This window comes from Lupinus angustifolius, chromosome LG18 (assembly GCF_001865875.1).
Source record: "Lupinus angustifolius cultivar Tanjil chromosome LG18, LupAngTanjil_v1.0, whole genome shotgun sequence".
Classification (NCBI taxonomy): domain Eukaryota; kingdom Viridiplantae; phylum Streptophyta; class Magnoliopsida; order Fabales; family Fabaceae; genus Lupinus; species Lupinus angustifolius.
Window position 1 is genome coordinate 8,687,963 of NC_032026.1, and position 20,904 is coordinate 8,708,866.

At 35.1% G+C, this 20,904-nt stretch overlaps 1 protein-coding gene across 6 annotated transcripts; it reads right to left on the reverse strand.

Moving 5' to 3' along the window:
- Window positions 3,603–20,904, reverse strand: LOC109333193 (uridine-cytidine kinase C-like). 6 transcript variants are annotated; one of them, XM_019568526.1, is made up of 26 exons: window positions 20,665–20,901; window positions 19,945–20,057; window positions 19,708–19,834; window positions 19,138–19,236; window positions 18,963–19,031; window positions 18,729–18,863; window positions 18,587–18,655; window positions 17,689–17,744; window positions 17,341–17,500; window positions 15,323–15,487; window positions 14,276–14,360; window positions 13,778–14,011; window positions 13,561–13,655; window positions 13,400–13,442; window positions 11,398–11,549; window positions 10,080–10,190; window positions 9,123–9,191; window positions 7,791–7,934; window positions 7,324–7,398; window positions 7,062–7,127; window positions 6,848–6,933; window positions 6,152–6,206; window positions 5,157–5,282; window positions 4,908–5,021; window positions 4,176–4,292; window positions 3,603–4,074 (listed from the first exon to the last, which is right to left on the reverse strand). In XM_019568526.1, the coding sequence occupies exons 1-26, from the start codon at window positions 20,776–20,778 to the stop codon at window positions 4,009–4,011; spliced, it is 2,745 nt and encodes a 914-aa protein (XP_019424071.1). In that variant the 5' UTR covers window positions 20,779–20,901; the 3' UTR covers window positions 3,603–4,008. The 6 variants fall into 6 exon arrangements, with proteins under 6 accessions (XP_019424071.1, XP_019424069.1, XP_019424068.1 ...); XM_019568524.1 differs by lacking the exon at window positions 9,123–9,191 and adding an exon at window positions 8,053–8,121 and having other exon boundaries at window positions 7,062–7,238; window positions 20,665–20,900; XM_019568523.1 differs by having other exon boundaries at window positions 7,062–7,238; window positions 20,665–20,900.

Genomic DNA, 20,904 nt, shown 5'->3' on the forward strand with positions numbered 1-20,904 from the left:
TATTTCATGATATTGTTGACAAAAAACTCTCATGTTTTCTTATTTGCTTTAAAGACTGCTTTGTGGAACTCGTTACATATGGTTTAGTCCTTTTAGCCTATTAGTCTGTTAAGAAAATTAACCTAGAATATATTACCGGGAGACCAAACTGTGATAATATTTTGTTGAATGACAATATTTCAATAAAGTTAGAAAGTGGAGCACTTGCATTGCTTGCAATGGATGGCTTCTGAAAGTAAAGATCTGTGTGTGTCTGTGTTCAATAAATGAGTGTATGCCTAAAATTTTATCTCCTGCTGTGTTAAATTGCCTAAATTTTTCAGGGGGATTGAGCTTGTGGATTGCATTATTTATCCTTCTCCTCGCAGTAGCTGTTTACTTCCTGAAGGTTAGAGGAATTGAAAAGTAAAGTTCCAATCATACTTTATTTAAACAAAAAATATTTATCACATAACTAAACAGAGCTTTATGAATGTAACTGCTCAGTTTTGATGCACTTCAAATTTTTGGGGGTTTACAGATGATTTTTCATTTTGGTATCATTGGGAACAGATTTTCTAAGCCACGAGCCCTCTGTCTCATTCCATGTAACATGGATTATATTTATTACATTCCATGTCTTGTACAATGTTTCCACCTGGGTCGAAGCCATCATATTGCCTGGTTCCATTTGGCTCGATATTGCAAATTTATTCGTGTCATATTACTGTCAAAGACCCCTATGATATATGCATGTTGCAAGAGTAATTGAAGAGTAATTGAGCTACTATTTGGTATCATGACCTTTCACTTCATGTAGCCCTACAAATAGGCATTGCAATAAAAAAAGATTTAATATGTATAATACTGACAGTGTCTTGTACATTGTCAGTAAGTCATCGATAATTCATATGTTAACAATCATTGACTCTCACATAAAAGTAATACAAATCAATATTGGATGATGTACAAATCGTATAAAAAACTTTATACTGATATTGCATAGATTTTAAATTCTAAAAAAATATATACTCATGGATACCCAACCGACGGAAACCTGATTTAAATGCGTTGACCTGCTAGGTTAACCTTGTGAAATGTTCTTCTCACCAATTTTGAACATTATGCTCTATGAATATATTTCCAACCACTAGGAAGTCTAGCTACCAAACATAGAAAGAGTGAAGAATTACAAGTGAGATACAATGTCTTGAATAAAAACTTTAAAACAATAGTTCTATAAGCCTTTTTTTTATTGATAAACTTATTATATTGTATGAAACTTCTCACTATTCTAAGCTTTATATTTATTGATGCTTGACCTATTGACCTTAGTCTTAATAGAGCTTAATTTGATGTTCGCATGACATGAAATAGTTAACATGATAATGTACAAGTTCTAGTAACAAACATCATTCATGGAAGAATGTTTCATTAAAAGATTCAGTCATTCCCAAGTTATGCACAAGAGTCTAGAGGAACCAAATAGAATGAAAGTGGTCAAGTTTTCTTAAGAGATTTGGTGTGGCAGGAGACTTAGGTTCCTTGGCAGCCTTATCATTCTACTTAGGCAATAGGGGTTGATGTTTAGCAGAGCACAATCTGGCCAATTGTGTCACCATTAAGCAATTTTCCTAACCCCCTACCATTCCTCACAATTGGGGTATATATTGTCATCCGAATAATGGTGTAATTGGGGTATTAGTAGAGGTGATCAAGGAGATAATCAGCGTTGATAAGAAAAACCCCTTTTAAAAATGGGTAAATTATTTTAAAAATATTATTCCAGAACCATAAAACTGATAATCACCCCAAATGGGCATTACTGGTCTCAAATCAGAGAATAGCAAAATAATATGTCATTGTTTAACTATGTTCGTTGCCCCATTGTTAGCTACAACATGCCATAGCCTCTTACCCAACCAACCAAAAACCTCAATATCAAGAAGACTCTCGCAAAGATGGAAGTTAGAAGAGAAAATAATTGTGTTAAACATTGTGAAAATTTGCTTCAAATCAATGTCCTCCCCACAACAGTGTCCGCGTAACGACAAATTTGTTACATGTTGATGTAAACCAAGGAAGTCAACTTATAATTTGTGGAGGGCAATCTTATAAGTATGAGAGTCACTAGGAATCTACATTCTTGGTAGGAAATTACGATACTTTAGTTATTATTTTATTGCATGAATATGAGAATAATTTTCATGAGTACTCTTAGGATTTATTTAATTATTGTCTAAATAATTTATTTAGTTTCATTAAAATCATATAACATAGGGTTGGGAATTTATTTTAATTCCTTGTAATATGGTCCAGTGGCCTAGTGGTTAAGTTCTAGGAGGGTACGACTAGACCATATGGAATCATAATAGTAATTAAGCAATAAGATAGCATTGATGAGCCAATTTCAAATTGGCGTGGAGAGAGTCTAATAAGGCAAGTTTCTAACAATCCAATCAGTCTAGAAACAAATGAAGGATTTGAAAGCAAATGAATGACCATTTCAAATTTGGTTCAAGCTTATTTCAAGAAAGACAAGTAATCAAGTCTCATTCAATGCATTCAAGTCAAGGATATAAGTTTAATCATCTCATTCAAGTCTGAATTCAAACTCACAATCAAACATGAAGATCAAGAGATTAATTCACCAATTATGAACTTTCCTTTTCAAGACCAAATCTGTCTTAATCAATTCAGCCAAGCAAGAGATAAGGCATAATCAATTTGTCAAATTCAAATAAGCGCATGGTTGAATACTTCAAGGGAATTCGGCCAACACACAAGGTCAAATCAAATCAGGCATTAAACTCCAACCAAAATTAGGATTTCAAATTTCAGAATTTCCCTATTTATGTATGCTTTTGATCATGAATGAATTAAGTTGAAATTTATTTGGATTAATTCCTCTTTAGTTGAGTTTTGCTCCTAACTTAGAACTTATCAAGACTAGTTCTTGTGGCGTTCATTGGCTTATCACTATTGGTGCGACGCCTTAACCTTATTCTTATCAAGGATCCTTCCTTGTGGCAAACCTCATTGACTTATCAAGCTACTTTGCTTGTGGCGCCTCCATCTTCTTCCTTTTCCACTTTCTTTTATCCAACACAAACACAAAAAATCATAAACAAAAAATAAACACCAATTCGACCTAAACACTAATTTCATACACATTTCACCTATAAGCATACACAAAATATGGACATTCATATAAAAGTATTATTTCGCGAATCAAATTAAGTTTTAGACAAGAACGGTCGGCAAAGAAAGCAAACCATCCCTGGAGATTCGCATCACATGTCCTCCCCACAACAATGTCGGTGTAATGACAGAATTTTCACATGTCCTCCCCGGACCCATCCAAATCTTAGGGTTTACAATGCACTTTAAGGTCACAATGGCTTGTGCAATAAAATTGCCCGGGTAGATAAATAGGACCAACTGGCACATTTAAAATTTTCCTTGAAGGTGGTAGAATGACAATTTCCTTCAACCTAGGATAGCTTATTTTTTGGAATTACCAACATAACCGGTTCATTCAAAATTTGTTTATATAATCATTCCCGCAATTTCATGTTCTGGTTGGAATTGAGAATGCAACGACAGCAGGTTGTCTTAGGTCATGGTTCAAAGCTTGTGTAATTGTGTTTAACAAACAAGCCAACATTTTTAACATTGAACTGCAAGCATGTTATCAAGTGTCTCTAACTCCTTGCCAGTCCTAGAGCCCGCCACAATTACATATGGGCGATGGCTCCATTTATGCAACACCTTAAATACTGGAAATTGGGCGATGGCTCCATATTCTGTAACTAATTTCCGACAAATCATATTCATATGGATTAATGAAAACTTCAACTAAACTTTAAAATTGATGAACCGCAACACGTTCCTATTTAAACCTATACAGCTAAAGGATTGGTGACTGTAGCTAGCTTATAATATAGACTCCCACTTAAAAAATGAGACCTGATATAAGGTTGCCAGACAATAATGCCAATGTGTGATCTTGAAAACTTCCAAGACTCATCACTGACGCCTCCTTTGATACAGTGAAAAGCCAACGAGGGCAGACATAAAAAATGTCCATAGAACCTGCCAATGTACAAAATAAACAAATTAATGGAAAAAACAAGATATAAAAGTTAAAGCAAACTGAAAGTAACAAGTGCTTTTGAAATAGAGTTTTGGAGTACCGTATTTATTGCAAGCCACCTTTCAAGCCTTCTAATCCTGGATTGCATCTCCTCAATAGTCCCTCCAATTGGAGAGACCACCCTGTTTGATGAAGATTCTGAAGCAGAGCTACATCCCTGTTTATTCCAGCATATTTACACCAAACGATAAATGCCCAGAAAAGTTAATATTACATGCTTCTCAAGCAATAAAAGGTTCGCTACAGTTAGGAATGCGGTAGCTTAGTTTGGATCAATATGAAGGATATCTGTGCTACGTAAATGTGTATAGCAGCACTAACATGAAACAAGATAGTATTGAGTAGAAAGGAGCAGATCCCTAGGTGCTATATGGTTTAGGATCGATTGGATCATGTGAATAGGCTGTACTGCCCCACATGTTCTTGACAATTGCATTTTCTTAGTTTTACTATTATATGGTAAGATATGATCTGGTGCATCAAAATATCAATCATTATGCTCATATATATATGCATACTGATTCAGTATTAAACTAAACTTCTCTGAAGCCTTATATCAACCATCCTCACTTGAAAGATGAAGGCACCCAACCAGTAACATAAATGAAAACTTTCATTGGTCTTTGTCTAAAATTCAAGATTTAAGTGTGGATGTATTTTAAAGAGTTCCATAACAGTTACGCAAAGAGTAATGGTGTTAAATAGTTATATGGCTAGCATTGATATAGCTCCAAAATGTAAGACTAATATCTGTCCAAAAAGTAATGGCTACCTGAGACTGAATAAATTCAATAATCTCTAGCAGCCTTGACGATTGCTGAGAGTGAATCCCACCAGAAGTTCCTTCAATAGCTGGTAGTCTTTCCAAAACTATTTCAAGATAACTCTACCAAAACAAAAAAAACAAGAACAATAAAAAGTTGACCATAATCCAGACAGACATCATGACATACTTGATTGATGCTGCACCTGCAATACACACTAGAGACAACAAGGGGAGTAATATAAAGAAAGTGAGTACCTTGGTAGTATATGAACCATCCAATTTAAGCCTTGAACCAGCTGCTGCCACTGCATCTTTATCAACACCCTTGATCTGAATGTATGGGTCAGATATGTCTTGTAGATGATCAACCTCAATCAGAATCTACCCCAAAGAAAGAAGAAAAAAATTTCAGTGGCAAGTAAGAAGCTGATAAGAAGAAATAAGCCCAGAGGTGATCTTTTCAAGTGACCATCCTCCTGCATAATAATACGTAACTAATAAGCAGGTTAATTTTGTGGTTGCAAATGAGCTACTATAGTCATTCATCAAACAAGAATGCATGTATTGCAAATTTAATGTTTTGTTTCAATCCAAAAAAACATCACTAACTGAGCACATGCGAATTTTAACATCAAAGTCCAGAAGTTCTTACAACTAAGCAGTGAAGGCATAGGGAGCATATAATTTTTAATACATCACTGACTTTTAATCCATTAAAAGATCACTGCCCAAGAAAGACTTTGCATTTTTGGGTTCCTTAAGCATTAGGCTTAGGGCAATGGATATCAAAACCATTTTTAAAAACTATACTATGGAATAAGGAATATAATATTGTCAAGCAATTAGGAAACTAGTAAGTAATTAGGAAACTATTATAAGAGAGTGATATTCAAATAGGCTTAAGGATATTTCATCGTGAAATCTTCAGTTGTCTCATTGGCATTCACAATGCTCACACCAAGCTTCACTTTTCTAAGTCACAAATAGAAGAGCTATCAATGTGTGCTTAACAGTTCAATTCAAGAATTCATGATCATACATCCGAACTTGAGTTGAAATGAACAAAATCCGATAGAGTTCAGCTGTAAAAAATGATTTGAATCCCCATATTGCTCAGATTAGCAAGTTTAGATTCAGAGAAAGAAAATGAAATCAGAACCAAGTTCATTTCAGCCTTGTAACTTCTATCAATTAGTTATAAAATATATGCATTTTCAACAAAATGTGAGTCATGGGATGAATCATGTGACCTTTCCATCCTGATATATGAATGCAGATGCTTCAATGTAAGCAACTGCTTGGTACCTGCCAGAAAAATGGCACCACAAAATAAATCAATAATAATCAATACATAAAAAAACCAACTGTCAGACAAATAAAAAAATTAGAAAGAAACCTGCAAGAGGTATCTATTGTTGGGTCAAATATAGGACAACAGCCATCCAATATACACTCATACCAAATACGGAATTAAATAGATTTAATAGCAACAACTAAAATCAGCCTATTTTAACTGATTATAGACTTACATGAACCCCATATGTTATTGCAAATAGAGGTTACCATTACCACTAAATATCCATCTTAATTTTTTACCCTGACTTTACTTGTTCTGCACTCCTAATACTGCAAAAGGACAGAGCAGGTAATGGTAACCACAACCTTTTTTTCCCCGCTCTTCCTACTTAGGTTCTATGGCAAACTGCAATACTAGACACTGGTATACATATTTATTTTCTCCTAATGTTTGAAATGTAGCAAGAAACATTGACGGTAATTACCTGCCCTTTTGTCCAAGATGTTACTAACACAGAGTTCTCACAGTATTAATTATTGTTGAAGCATTTGTAGCTCAAACACCACAACATCCATAAAACATAGTAGTCTTACATTTAATGGAGATCTAAAGATGGAGAAGATTATCTGTTGAACTAAATGTGACTTACCCAAGATTAAGAAGACCAGCAACTGTACTAATGCTAATGTCAAAATCCACTTTAGGCTGAATGATGAAGTTCCCTTCTCTAATAGGCTGACAAGTACAAGATAATAGTTTCACATAAATGAAGCATCAAATTTGAGGCAATAAATAAGTTGATATGTTAATCTGTGAAAGTATCATCAAGCAATCGGTGTGGTCAAGAGAAAAATATTGCCAACCTCACGTATCAGCAATGCAAATCTGCCTTCACATATTCTGACTCGAATACAATCACTATTTGTCAACTGCACATTAGAAGGGATCCCAGGAAGCCTTATATAAATATCAATAAATTTCTGGACCGAACTGCAAAACTTTGCTGGATCAAGAATTGCAAGAATATCTTGATAAGCTACCTGTTGTATGTTGCTATCTTCAGTAATCACGTTGAACAGAACCATGTCACATAATATAATTTATAAATACAGATAGATGTCTTACTTTCTTGTTGCTCTTCAATACAAACAAAGAACTCTCAGGAGAAAGCACAGGGTCAAAGTCATTTCGAATTTTAAGCTGCAAAGCAATAGCAAAAGGAAACAGTCACAACTCATGCATCCACCAATTCTCCAAAAGAAACTCCCCACTATTTATGATAAAACGAAATTGAAAGACAATTCTACAACAAAAGAAAGGTAGGTGGAAGCAAAGAATAAAGAGTCGATTATCAACATTAACTAACATCACCAAGTTTTGTATTGTTACTCAAGTGCATCAGTAATCATGCAAAAAGCTTTGCAAACCAAAGTATTTCTCAAGATTTGATAAAAGACAAAGAAATGGAGTACTTCTTGATCACATGGAAATCATTAAATGGTTCAGACTGAAATCTAAAATCACCAAAACTATTACATCCTGAGCAGTTTCAAAAGATGTGGAAGAAAAAGTATGCAATCCGGTACACTAACATGTGCATGAACAAGATGAGGTTCAATGTGCTGCTGGAACAAAGGAAAAACTGTCGTCATGATCTCATTTTGGGCAATAAAACATCCCACTCTACTCTTATCCCTTTGAACTCGTGAAATCAAATGTGAATGAACACCTCCCACCTGTTTCAAATAAGAAAATGATAATGAAGTCACATCGTAGGCTTCATAGCACCATGAAATGCAAATAAAAAGTATATGAACCAGAGGCCTTCAAAGATGGATGAAATCTCAATCTTACAACAGCAATCCACAAGTCAAGTGATACTCGGATATCAGGATGCAAAGCATAGACGCCTTCAAATATAATCTGGTCAAAGTTAACAGATAAACTAATAAGAACTGGACGGAACAATTAGGAAAAGGAACCAAAGTAGCATAACAAAATTATTCCTTGACCGGAACATAATAGCATTGACTTTTGGAAAGGTTTGGCTCATAGTGACCTACTGACCTGACATGTGGGGTTCGGACTGGGTAGGGATGCTGACATTTGGCACAAATAAATTTTTAAGGATCCATTTTTTTCACATTCCAATACTGGAGAGGATATTAATTCTAATATGTGGTACACAATAAGCCTATTTAGTAAAGAGGTCCTTTAGATTATAGGGTTTATTTCTCCTTATCCTCTATCTGTATCTATGTTCCTTTATGCTGCCCGCCTCTTACTTTCTCACTTCTTTTCTTCCGCCTCTTATTTTTTTTCTTCCTCTTCTCCCCATCTGCCTTTCTGCTAGGTCATCAGCCTCGTCCTCATCATGTGCAGTTGGAGTTACAGCATTGAAGATATGGCGGCTTGAAGCCTAGGAAGATGACACCCTCAATGGTGGTTCATTTGGAAGTGACTACCAATACACAAACTAGGACGTATTGGTGTGCAAAAGCACCGCGAATCGTAACTCACAAACCGATTCGCGGTTCCCATATCAACCCAGCAAATCTGGTGACTATAGGTTGGCTTTTGACAGCCAAAATGGCAATCCCCAGTTCAGCATTAAATCCACCAGCACGCCAATAATTAGACCAGCACTAAACTCAATCTACTTCAATATGTGGGCAAGTGTGTGTATAAAAATAGAAAACAGTCAAGGACTTATCTTTTCTACTTCAGGTTATTCTATTAAAAACCTCATAAGCAAGGTTGTAATTAAGAAAACAAATTTATAGTTTTGGGGACACTAGTTTAATGACTGACCACTCCACAGTCTTCATAATGAAGTCACATCGTAGGCTTCATAGCACCATGAAATGCAAATAAAAAGTATATGAACCAGAGGCCTTCAAAGATGGATGAAATCTCAATCTTACAACAGCAATCCACAAGTCAAGTGATACTCGGATATCAGGATGCAAAGCATAGACGCCTTCAAATATAATCTGGTCAAAGTTAACAGATAAACTAATAAGAACTGGACGGAACAATTAGGAAAAGGAACCAAAGTAGCATAACAAAATTATTCCTTGACCGGAACATAATAGCATTGACTTTTGGAAAGGTTTGGCTCATAGTGACCTACTGACCTGACATGTGGGGTTCGGACTGGGTAGGGATGCTGACATTTGGCACAAATAAATTTTTAAGGATCCATTTTTTTCACATTCCAATACTGGAGAGGATATTAATTCTAATATGTGGTACACAATAAGCCTATTTAGTAAAGAGGTCCTTTAGATTATAGGGTTTATTTCTCCTTATCCTCTATCTGTATCTATGTTCCTTTATGCTGCCCGCCTCTTACTTTCTCACTTCTTTTCTTCCGCCTCTTATTTTTTTTCTTCCTCTTCTCCCCATCTGCCTTTCTGCTAGGTCATCAGCCTCGTCCTCATCATGTGCAGTTGGAGTTACAGCATTGAAGATATGGCGGCTTGAAGCCTAGGAAGATGACACCCTCAATGGTGGTTCATTTGGAAGTGACTACCAATACACAAACTAGGACGTATTGGTGTGCAAAAGCACCGCGAATCGTAACTCACAAACCGATTCGCGGTTCCCATATCAACCCAGCAAATCTGGTGACTATAGGTTGGCTTTTGACAGCCAAAATGGCAATCCCCAGTTCAGCATTAAATCCACCAGCACGCCAATAATTAGACCAGCACTAAACTCAATCTACTTCAATATGTGGGCAAGTGTGTGTATAAAAATAGAAAACAGTCAAGGACTTATCTTTTCTACTTCAGGTTATTCTATTAAAAACCTCATAAGCAAGGTTGTAATTAAGAAAACAAATTTATAGTTTTGGGGACACTAGTTTAATGACTGACCACTCCACAGTCTTCAGAAACTTCAAGTTCCTTGAAGCCACTCCGGGCACCACTTTCCAGGTCAAATATAGGCACTTTTGTTCTTCGGGCATTTCTTATGTCATCGATATTCTGCATGGGACAGAAGAATAAGAAATTAAGAATGCTACAAGATTCATGAATACAATGGCTGAGAAGAATCCAGAAGCTTTGACTAACCAAGCATTTAAATTAAAGAGACATTACCATCTTTTTGTGAATAGATATATACATTAACCATTTTTGGGTAAACATTGATATTAACATCTTACGTGAGCAAAAAAGGGGACAGCAAAGAATTAACTAAATTTACATTTAACGCAAAACAATTGTTACTTTAACTGTTTCAATATACAATTGGAAAGACAAAGCATTACCAATAAAGTCTACAAGTGGAACTAGTTAAAGGGTCCATAAATTTTTTTGAACATCACAAATGGAGCCCAAGGACCAGAATAACATTTTCCTACTCTAAATGGATTTATAGAAAATTTGGTATTGGATAAAACCAAATGGCACCTTTGATATACCCAAAAAATATTAATTATCTATGTGAATACAAGGTAACTCAATATACCACCAGGCCCTGTGATCATTAGACAAATACTAAACTAAAATAGTATTGTGCTCACATGGGTGGAATAAAAAATTGACATTAGTCAGCATTGCCAAGCCATTGATCAAATTTTAAAAATTTACAATTAATAAATAAATAACGAAAAAGTATTCACAACCAAAAAATTGTTTTTTATTACATACTTTTTATTATCTCAGGCTTAAATAGATCTTTTATTTAATTGATGACTTAGGGGCACTGGCATGGATTGCCACATCATTCAGTATAAGAGTTTTGGAACTGAAGGAACATGCAGTTTCTTTTTGTCAACTATGCACTTTTAGCTCTTAATTAGTTCAAGTCTAACCAAGGGAGCCCCCAAACTTGCAAAGGTTTACATCTCCTAAAAGCAAATGCTTCATTTAAAGTTTATAAACCCAATAATTAGCCAAACCATCAAGGGGAGGGGTTTATGGGGCGAGAGCACTGAATTGGCATGAACTTATTAAAAAGAGAAGCACTCAAAACAACAACCAAGTACTCAAAAACCCCTTAAAAAGTAGCTTCAGGAGACGGAACAATGAGTATTATTGGCTTTTGAGAAGAAATAAATCCATTTATATGCAGAAAACCAACTTCTTTAGGCTGCTATATATATGAAATGTGAAGTTGCAAAGTTTACGAAGGATATCTAGAGTAACTATACATTCAACTACATATAAATTATTTATTCAATTAGCTTACCTTTGATAGAAAAGACAAATCAAGAGAGCTGTAGTCATCATGCTTAAAATCTTTTACTTGTATATAATAGTGTTCCAGGGAAACTACTTCACAACCAATGATATTAGCCATTTTATGAGCCAAACTAGTCTTTCCGGACCCACTTGGACCTCCTGTAAAGCATAACTTCCCTCATGACCAATCTTTTTCAGAAAAAACAGCTGTTATATATATGCTTTAAGATGATGATAAGCTGATTCCACAAGTTGAAGAAATCAGTAACCAAAAGATATAGTGGAAGAAAAAGGAAATTGTTGCATTAACTTGTGCCCTGTCCAGACATTAAATGTGAGCATGACATAATTATTTGTTATTTTTAATGAAGAATGAGCATACCTTTTAAGCAAGCTCAGAAACAAGTGTTAAAAAAATTTCTCAGAAATACACTGTCAAACTTTCCACCACCTCCTTTGTTAAGTGTTAAAGTCCAACATCAGTTGAGTATGAGTAATGAACTATTTATAACGATTTGGGGAATCATCCCCATATGAGCTAGTTTTTAGGGTGGAGTTGGGTTAAATGTTTCTGCTATGTTATCAAAAACTATCCCGGACTGAGCAACCCATGGGATGTCCAGTCCTACAAACTTCACGCTCTATATGCCTGGTCCTACATGTAAGGGGATTTTAAGCATTAAAGTCCAACATTGTTTGAGTATAGGAGCAATGAACCATTTATAATGATTTGAGCAATCCACCCCTATGAGCTAGCTTTTCGGGTTTATTTAGGCATAGCTTTTTAAAAGTATAGGGAAGCATATGTTTGATATAAAATGAAAACAATTACAAACAAAAATACCAATCATGTGAATTAATTCAATTAAATAAATCCAAGAAAACAAGAAGATATATTTTGTAGAGTAAATATCAACAAGTGAGAAAACATTTAAAAACTAAGAGTAAAGGAAAAGGATAGGATAGGGTGGATGAAATACAGCAAAAGAAGGTTCTCAAAAATGAAAATTCATGTTTTAATGCTAAAATGGTCAACTTCTTGTTATTTTTTGAACTTTTTTAGATTGAATTTTCACAAGCATCTATTTTGGGAACCTAAAGGAAGCAAAAAGCATCTTTAGTTGCTATGTTAGTAAAAACTAAGGGGAAATTACACTAACCTACCTTGAGGTTTGTCTTAATTACACTCAGCACCTCTCTTGTTTTAAAAATTCACCAACCTCCTCCATATTTATGTTGTCATTACACTTACCCTCTTTAAGGTTTATATTGTCACTACACCTACTCCCTTGAGATTTATATTGATATTACACTTAAGCCCCTCACAATCATATATTTGGGGAACTTAAAGGAAACAAAAAACATCTTAAGCTACTATGTTAAACAAATGGGAAATTACAATTACCTATCTTGAGGTTTGGCTTAATTAAACTCAGCATCCCTCTTGATTAATTACACTGGCATTTATGTTGTCATTTCACTTACCCTGTTGAGGTTTATATTATTGTAACACTTCACCCCTTACAAAATGAGTCTCAAGGGAAGTTGGTGTAGTTTCTAAAAATAAGAGGGATGGCGAGTGTAATTAAGTCCAACTTCAAGGAAGATATATTTAATTTAATGTTCCCCAAAGTTAAGGCCAGCACTTGAAGAACTAACCAAGTATATGTTTGCTTAGCATGATGGCACCTAATTGGCCCTATGCTGTTCACTACTTTTTGATCGATTCCAGAGACTGAATGCTACGACCTGCTTACAAATCCTCGAACATAAATGGAATTCCACATTTTCACTTGTTCTGAAATGCCTCCTTATCTATATTCTTTTCAGAAATTTATAATCAAATATTTGTTTATTCCATTTGTTAGATTTGTTTTATGAGGTACAGCTAGTTGTGTACATTGTTAGATGTGGCAGAGAAAGACAGCAATGTATAGGCATGCTGCATGAATAAATGGGGTCATGCGCACACATAGGAAGGAGGAGGTATCGGGAAACATCCATATTACCAATTCCAACTATGATTGGGACACCTTTATTCTCCAACAAAGCCTGGAACAAAGATCAATGGTCATAGTGCATACAATAACATATAAATACGAATTTCCTATGGAATTGTAATTTTCAAAACATGAGACTCTTAAGCAATTTCTAAGCTTCTCCTCCTTACTTGTATTGCTTGAACAGCCAAAAGCAATCCCCTATCCAAGTCATATGAATCAGGCATTGGAGCAAGCCTAATGGTATCCCTGAAAGATGAAGGATCTGTGGTTGCTTCATGAGAGAACTCTTGCTATAAAGGAAATCTTATGTAGACAAGCAGGAAATTATTAACAAAAATATCAGAAAGAGTTTAAGGCTACATCCTCCAATTCAAGAAAAAATACCAAGGACTGAGTTGTCAGGCTCAGAGGAATCTGAAGATATGAATTGCCATGTTGCCAAAACAGGTTCCATTTTAGATTTTGTTGGAGATCGAGTCCATGGCTGAGATATATCCTCAAGACCAATAACAAAGTCAGGAGTGACACGAATTGGCTTTGGTGCAATGATTGTTGTTTCTTGACTACCAGTCATAGATGCATTAGTCACAAGTGGTGGTGTACTAAGACGGGGTACACCTGCATGTGGAATTCAAAAGGAAAAACAACAATCACATAATTCACTGTTAAGTACAAGCCACAAACAAAAGTAAACTATGCTCATTATTATCTTGATAGTAAAGATAATCTAATGATAGACAATTTAATTCTTGGTGAAACAAATTCTATTACAACAGTCATCATCACATATAAGAAAAGAGAACATCAAATAATAAGAAAAAATAACTGAATTAATTTACTATTCATGAACTTGAAAAAGAGAAAGTGCATTCAAATCCATACTTTTTCTCTCGAGAATCATTTCCAGATATGATTTAGTAATCCAAGGTCCATTGTTACCTACCCTCAATGCTTCTGTTCCAACGGTCTGCAGGAAAAATAAAATTCCTTCTCTCGGATAAGTAGCTAGCCGCATTATCAAACAAAAAGGGCATAATCAAAGTAAGCAGCAAGCAAAAAACATGGAAACTAACCAAACAATGTTATTTATATAAAAAGGAAGAAAATAAAACATTCACACTCTGTTAGCCTCAACATAAGAGTAAGGTTACTGCTTAGTGACCAAGACGAACTTCAATCCTGGAAATAGCCTCTCCATTTGCAAGGTAAAGCTATACATTTATCCTCCCCAGATCCCACGAGGTGGGAGCCTCGTGCACTAGATCATCCTTTTTATGTTAGGAAAGCCTTTCATAAAAGAATTTGTTAAAGGAAAATATACAGAGGGGGAGGGAGGGATTAAGAAACCACTAAAACTGAGAAGAAAATAGCAAACAAGAAAACAACTAAAAATGCATCAACACAAAAGAGCAGAACAAAATATACTTTCAGTCCTAACTAATGGTTTTCAGATTAAAGATATGGTTTATGCTTTAGGAACTTAGACTGGCAAGATAAATATAAAATTGAGTCATTTTTAAAACTTGAAAGTTTTCAAGCCCGGGAATATCCACTATGATTTCTCTTTTCATAAAATTTCATATTTGAACAAGGTCACAAGAATGCATGTTCATATATTCCTTTTACTAAAAGGACATATTTTTCTTATTCCTTTCTAATTTTCCATTGTATGCAAAGCATGACAATGCTAAATCTGTGAGTCCCTGTGATTTTGGAATACGGTTCTCAGAGAAAAGTGAGGAAACTACAATTATTGACATATCATGTTTGTGTTCTGAACAAGATGAGAAGAGTACAATCTCATTTGTGACACTGCATTAGTATTAAAACAACATGGTGAGTCACTCAAAAGTGAAGAATAAGCGCAGTCAAGAAGATCTATTTTAAAAGGGAACATGATATATAGTTACGAGTAAAAGAAGCTCATGCCTTCCTATTGGTTCCTCTCATCACCATGAATGTCTCACCAAGAGCATCAATGGTTTCAAAAGACATTGAAACCTTGCCGTTATTGACAGTCGTGGATGCACGTTTATAACTAACCACAACGGTATACCCAAGAGCCAGCAATCCACCCAGTGTCATCCGTCCAACCTGTTTCAACACTATGATCAGAAAAGGCAAATAAAAACTGCTAAATGAAGAGTGGGTTCATTTCTCATGATGGATAACATGTTCCAGATGGAACAAAGGACTAAAAAAGGCATGGAGAAGGTACATTTAAAGGGTAGGAATAGTCAAAGGCAGACAAACTCAAACTATAACTAAAATATTTTGATCAAACTTAATAACATAAAACACCATGTCAACGAAAATTCAAAGAAAACCCTTTAATTCTAATTTTGAGAAGAATCGTATAGCAAACCGCACAATTAAAGATAGAAGCTCTTCTCCCTGGAGATATACAACAACGACAACCAAACCTTAGTCCTACTAAGCGGGGTTGGCTAAATGAACCAAGCACGTCATAATGCTCTATCATAAATTATGTCCATTGACAAAACATTGATATCTAACTCTTTCCTCATTGTTTCGCTAATGGTTTTTCTTGACCTCTCCCTGCCTCTAAATATTGGACTAACATCCATTTGATCTACTCTTCTTAATAGGGGTTCTGACCGTCTCCTCCACACATACCCAAACCACCTATGATGCAATTCTACATCTTTTTTACAATAGGAGCTACCCCAACTTTCTTCCTAATGCATTCGTTCCTAAGCCTATGTTACATTAAATCTCCAACTCCTAAATTCTTGCATACCTCCATCCCAACAAAAATACATCCCATCATTCTTGAAATGAATACAGTGGCATATCTCTTGCCCCCATCATTCAAACTAGTCATTCTCACCATGTACACAATCTGACAATCATATGTTGGCAAAGGTCAGTTATAATCCTTATTCTGCGATACCAGTCATACCACTTGAAGGATCCCTTCCAAACCCAAAAAAGATGACACGACCTATGAAGTTTTTGTTTTGGTTGAGAAAAGGAAATACCAGGACCAAAATATTATGCTGTAGCCTCGGGTTTATTCAGAAATCAAAATATTAAAACCTTTCCTCAGACAGTCTGATATTACTGTTCAAAACCAGTGATTGTTTTCTTGAGATATATAGATGTGGAATAATGGAGTGATTTGTAGAAGGCAGTGAAACATGTCTTTAACAACATTCAAGAAGCCACTGACCATACAAATCATGAAGCTGCTAGAATTTAAATGACCGACCTTGAACATATATAAATAGGTGAAAGGATGGGCTATTGTGTTTGTGGCTTGCAAGAAATAAGTAGTGCACAAGTGAGAGATACACAGATAAAAAGTGTTGGGCACTTGTAATAGGTGAAGAAGGTGCTGGGTAAAACTGTAAAAGATTGAGAGAGAGCGTGGTGCAAGGCAGCACTTTTGTATATCAATCACTTTGTACTCCTATTATTTGCTATAATATATTCAGTTTCAACAATTTCATGTACGAAGAAAAACACAACTTTGACAATCTAATGCTAATTTCCATCTGATGATGAAGCTATTCAATATCAGTGCTATTTAGAGAGGAAATGACTGTTGGTTCTAAAGCTCCAACGTCCAGGCCTCATTGCAACTTGCACGAGATAACATCTTAAGTGGTAGGGAAGATGATTAGCAAGTAAGCAGCTGCTTTTGTTATGTGGCCTACTAGTCTTGACTCTTGAGGGGTGCATTTACAATTTCCACAGACCTCAGTTTTTCTTTCACAGGGGAGAAGTATAAATCCATGTCTACTTATTTAATACACAATTTTTGTTGCAATCAGCAGTTTAAACTAGAGAGAGGAAATCCTTTGGCCATGCATCATTTAACTAAATGCTCTACATATGAAATAAACCCCACTCATGCTGTTTAATATAGTTTTAGTATAAAGAAGAAAGGAAAAGAGTAAGATGAAAAAGAAATTGATTGCTACCTCAAACTCTGCTTTAGGCCTGATAATGAAATTTTTGTCCACAATCCTCTGATCACCAAGTGATAAATAATATCTTATTCCAGATTGCCGCACTTTGATCCAATCATTTATCTTAGCCTCTTCACTAGCCGAAGGCGGTCTAAGGTACATTTCAAGAAAACTGAAAGGAAAACAAATTTTCCACTTCAGATATTTAAAATTCAGCCGACCCCACCTAGTGGGACTAAAGCTTGGTTGTTGTTGTTGTAGATGTCTAAAATCTACATATTAAAACTGTTGTAAGAAACAGCTGTAGATAAAAAAAGCTAGTCAACACCACACTCTTCTTCCTACCACCAAAGCACTCACTTATCTGTTTGGGATTCAGTTCCTTGAAATGCAGAACTTGAATGCTCATCTGGAGACTGCAAAAAAATTAGAATATAGTCAAAAGCTTAAAGTTCTATGGGTACCTCAAAACATACAAATACGGGACAATGAAAAAGAGATGCAAACAAATACTAAATTCAGAAAGAGAAGTAACAGGAGTGAAAGGCTAATCTAGAATGGAAAATTAACTTCACAAAGTTACAGAACATAAACAAAATGTCAAAGTAGTAAAACTGTAAAAAGGCATACATACACGTAAATAACATGTGCCCATTTTATATTAAACCTTCCTTTCTCTATTGATCTCCCATTTCTTTTTCTCGGTAGAAACGATCTCCCATTTCTAATAACCCATTAATGCATAACTATGAGTGCCTATGACAAAATTACCAGTAAAGCATTGCTGCTGATCTACTATGAACAACAGAAAAGCAAGCAATGAACGGTCCTTATTTAACAGAATGTGAACATACACAAACCTATTAGATCATTAAATGTTTTCATGTCAAAAACTAGCTTCATCTGTTATTCATCTGGATAAAGAACAGAAGAAAAAGTGGGAAGCTATGAACTAGATAAAGAACATTAATTTAAAAAAATCATCATTTTAGCTTTCCTTTACCAAGATCCACTTTTCACTTCTTACCTTAAAAGCTGTAAGATACATATGGTGTATGTGTATGAGGTGAAGTGAAGCATGCAGACAATGGCCTTTCAGTACACAGGATAGCAAACGTAAAAAAAGAAATAGACAGACGAGCATCAGAGAGAAAGGAAATCCAGAAATTTAAATGTGTTCATTCATTGACAATTAATCAGGAAAAAATTACATGAAGAGAAAAACTCATCATTGTTAATATATAGATGATAGACACACCTCACTTCTGCATTTAACCTTGTAGATTGCCTCTCTAAATGATGAGACAAAGCTGTTATTAATTCTGATCTGCCAGAAAGGGGCAGCGGAAATAAAAGCATTAGCAGTGAAATTTGGAGGTGAGAAGAAGAAAGGGATTAACCTGTGCATGATGAAGATCTGACTCAATGTGCTTCCTAAATAATGGAAAAATGCTATCTATGAGGTAATCCAGTGAACAAGAATCCCCAATGTCATAGCGAACTTTAGAAAGCAAGCTAAAATGAACACCACCTACCTGATTTAACAAAACCTCAAGAGTGTATTATTTTGAAATTTATAAACTCAACTGATAGCTCAAGGAAAGTCATAAAATTACTATAACAATAAATTTTACCACAGCAACTCGAATATCAAGCAGAGACCGCAGTTTGGCATGCAATGCATATGTACCATCAACTATTACCTGAAATGAATTGAATAAAAAGCAAACAAAAAATTGAGCAAAAAACAAAATAAAATCAAACGCAAGGAGCGCCTAAAAAACTGCAGTCTACAGTTAGCTACGTTACCACCCCAGATGAAGCACTCTGTATTGATTTATAGCCAACACGTCTCTTTTTCGGATAGTCAAACACTGGGATTAATGTGTCATTGCCTTTAGTCAAATCCTAATTGCAACAGAGAAGCCTGTTAACAAATACTCAAACAAAGAAAACCTTGCACAACTTATTAGCATTTCTCACTAAAACCATAAGCTAGTCTCAAACACGATATACTAAATTGACACATAATCTAATCAGTTTAAGTACAAAGGAAAACAAACATATAATCCACCAACAGTCTAACATTATGAATCAGTGGTAATAATGCCTAGCCTATATATTTTTATTCTCTCTTATTCTTATTCTTCCTTTTCTTTTCTCTTTTGATTCTGTCAATGTTGCTTGGATCATAGGAATAGGAAGACTACATTTCAATAATGTATAATATAAACCTTGAGAAGTCCAAGAAGTAAGGCACAAAATTCAAGGGCTTGATGAGGGTCAGCCATGCAAACCCATCAAGACAACCAAAGTAACAATGAATAAGCCGGACCAGCATTTTAACCACATTAATGTAAAAGAGAAGCAACTTCAAACCTCAAGATTCTTGATCAGGGTATTAAAATCTAGAGAATCCAGATCATTCCCTTCATCAACTCCATCGCGATAATTCTCCATTGATATAACAGTACAACCAATAACAGATGCCACCTTTTCTGCTAAGCTTCAGGGACCACGAAAAAACAAAATTAAAAGAAAAACAATGCAGCAAAAGCATACACCTTACTTCACTGAAACACATTGAAAATAATACATTGATAGTAATATCAATACCTTGTTTTACCAGAACCGCTTGGACCCCCAATGCCAACTGTAACAATGCCCTCCTTCTTCTCTCGAAGTTCTTGGATAGATTTTACCAACAAGTAATAGCCATGATCAAAAGACTGTGCCAGTTCATCCAACAATTTCATGAATCGTGAGAATGAAAAAAGTAAAGTTCAATATATAGCTGAATATCAATATAATAAACCCTCAATTCAGTCCTAGAAAGGTTATAACATTGATAGATAAGTCCTTAATACTTTTCTATCACCAATTAAGTTCCTGAAAGATTTAAAATGTCACTACATTTGTCCACTAACTTAATCCATGATAAAAAAACTTTGGAGTACATATTTGGCGATATTGTAATGAATCTTCCGATAACTAAATCAACAGTTAACTCAAAAATCAATCTATCCAAACTGCAGAATATGAATATCCTCATAATAATCAACATCTCTCTGGAATCACTATCACACACAAACACGTCACACAATTATAAGAAAAATGCTAACTCATTACTAGCTGAACCTATCACTATCTAGAATTCTCAAATATAACCCTAAAAACAGAAGATAAAGATAACAAAACGCATAAATTTCAACAAACGTCCAAACACAAACAAAATTCGATGAAATTACGAGCAACCGTTGCTTAAGCATAGTGTAATAATGAGAAAGCGCAAAAATGGAAAATGGAAGAGGAAATGAAGTTGAGATTGATATATACCACATGGAGAGGGAGAGATTGGAGGATGGAAGAAGAAGAAGAAGTTGAAGGTTGTTGTTGAATGTAATCGCGACCTCCTTCATGGAAAACTCGCTGAACAACTTCATCATCCATTTTTTTCTTCTTCTGATTCCTTCTTTCTTTGCTTCTTCTGAGTTGGTAGAGAGAATCAATCTTTTGTAAAGTGATTATGGAAAATGATTGTTGTTGCTTTTTTATTAATTGTGGTTGGCGTGAGAA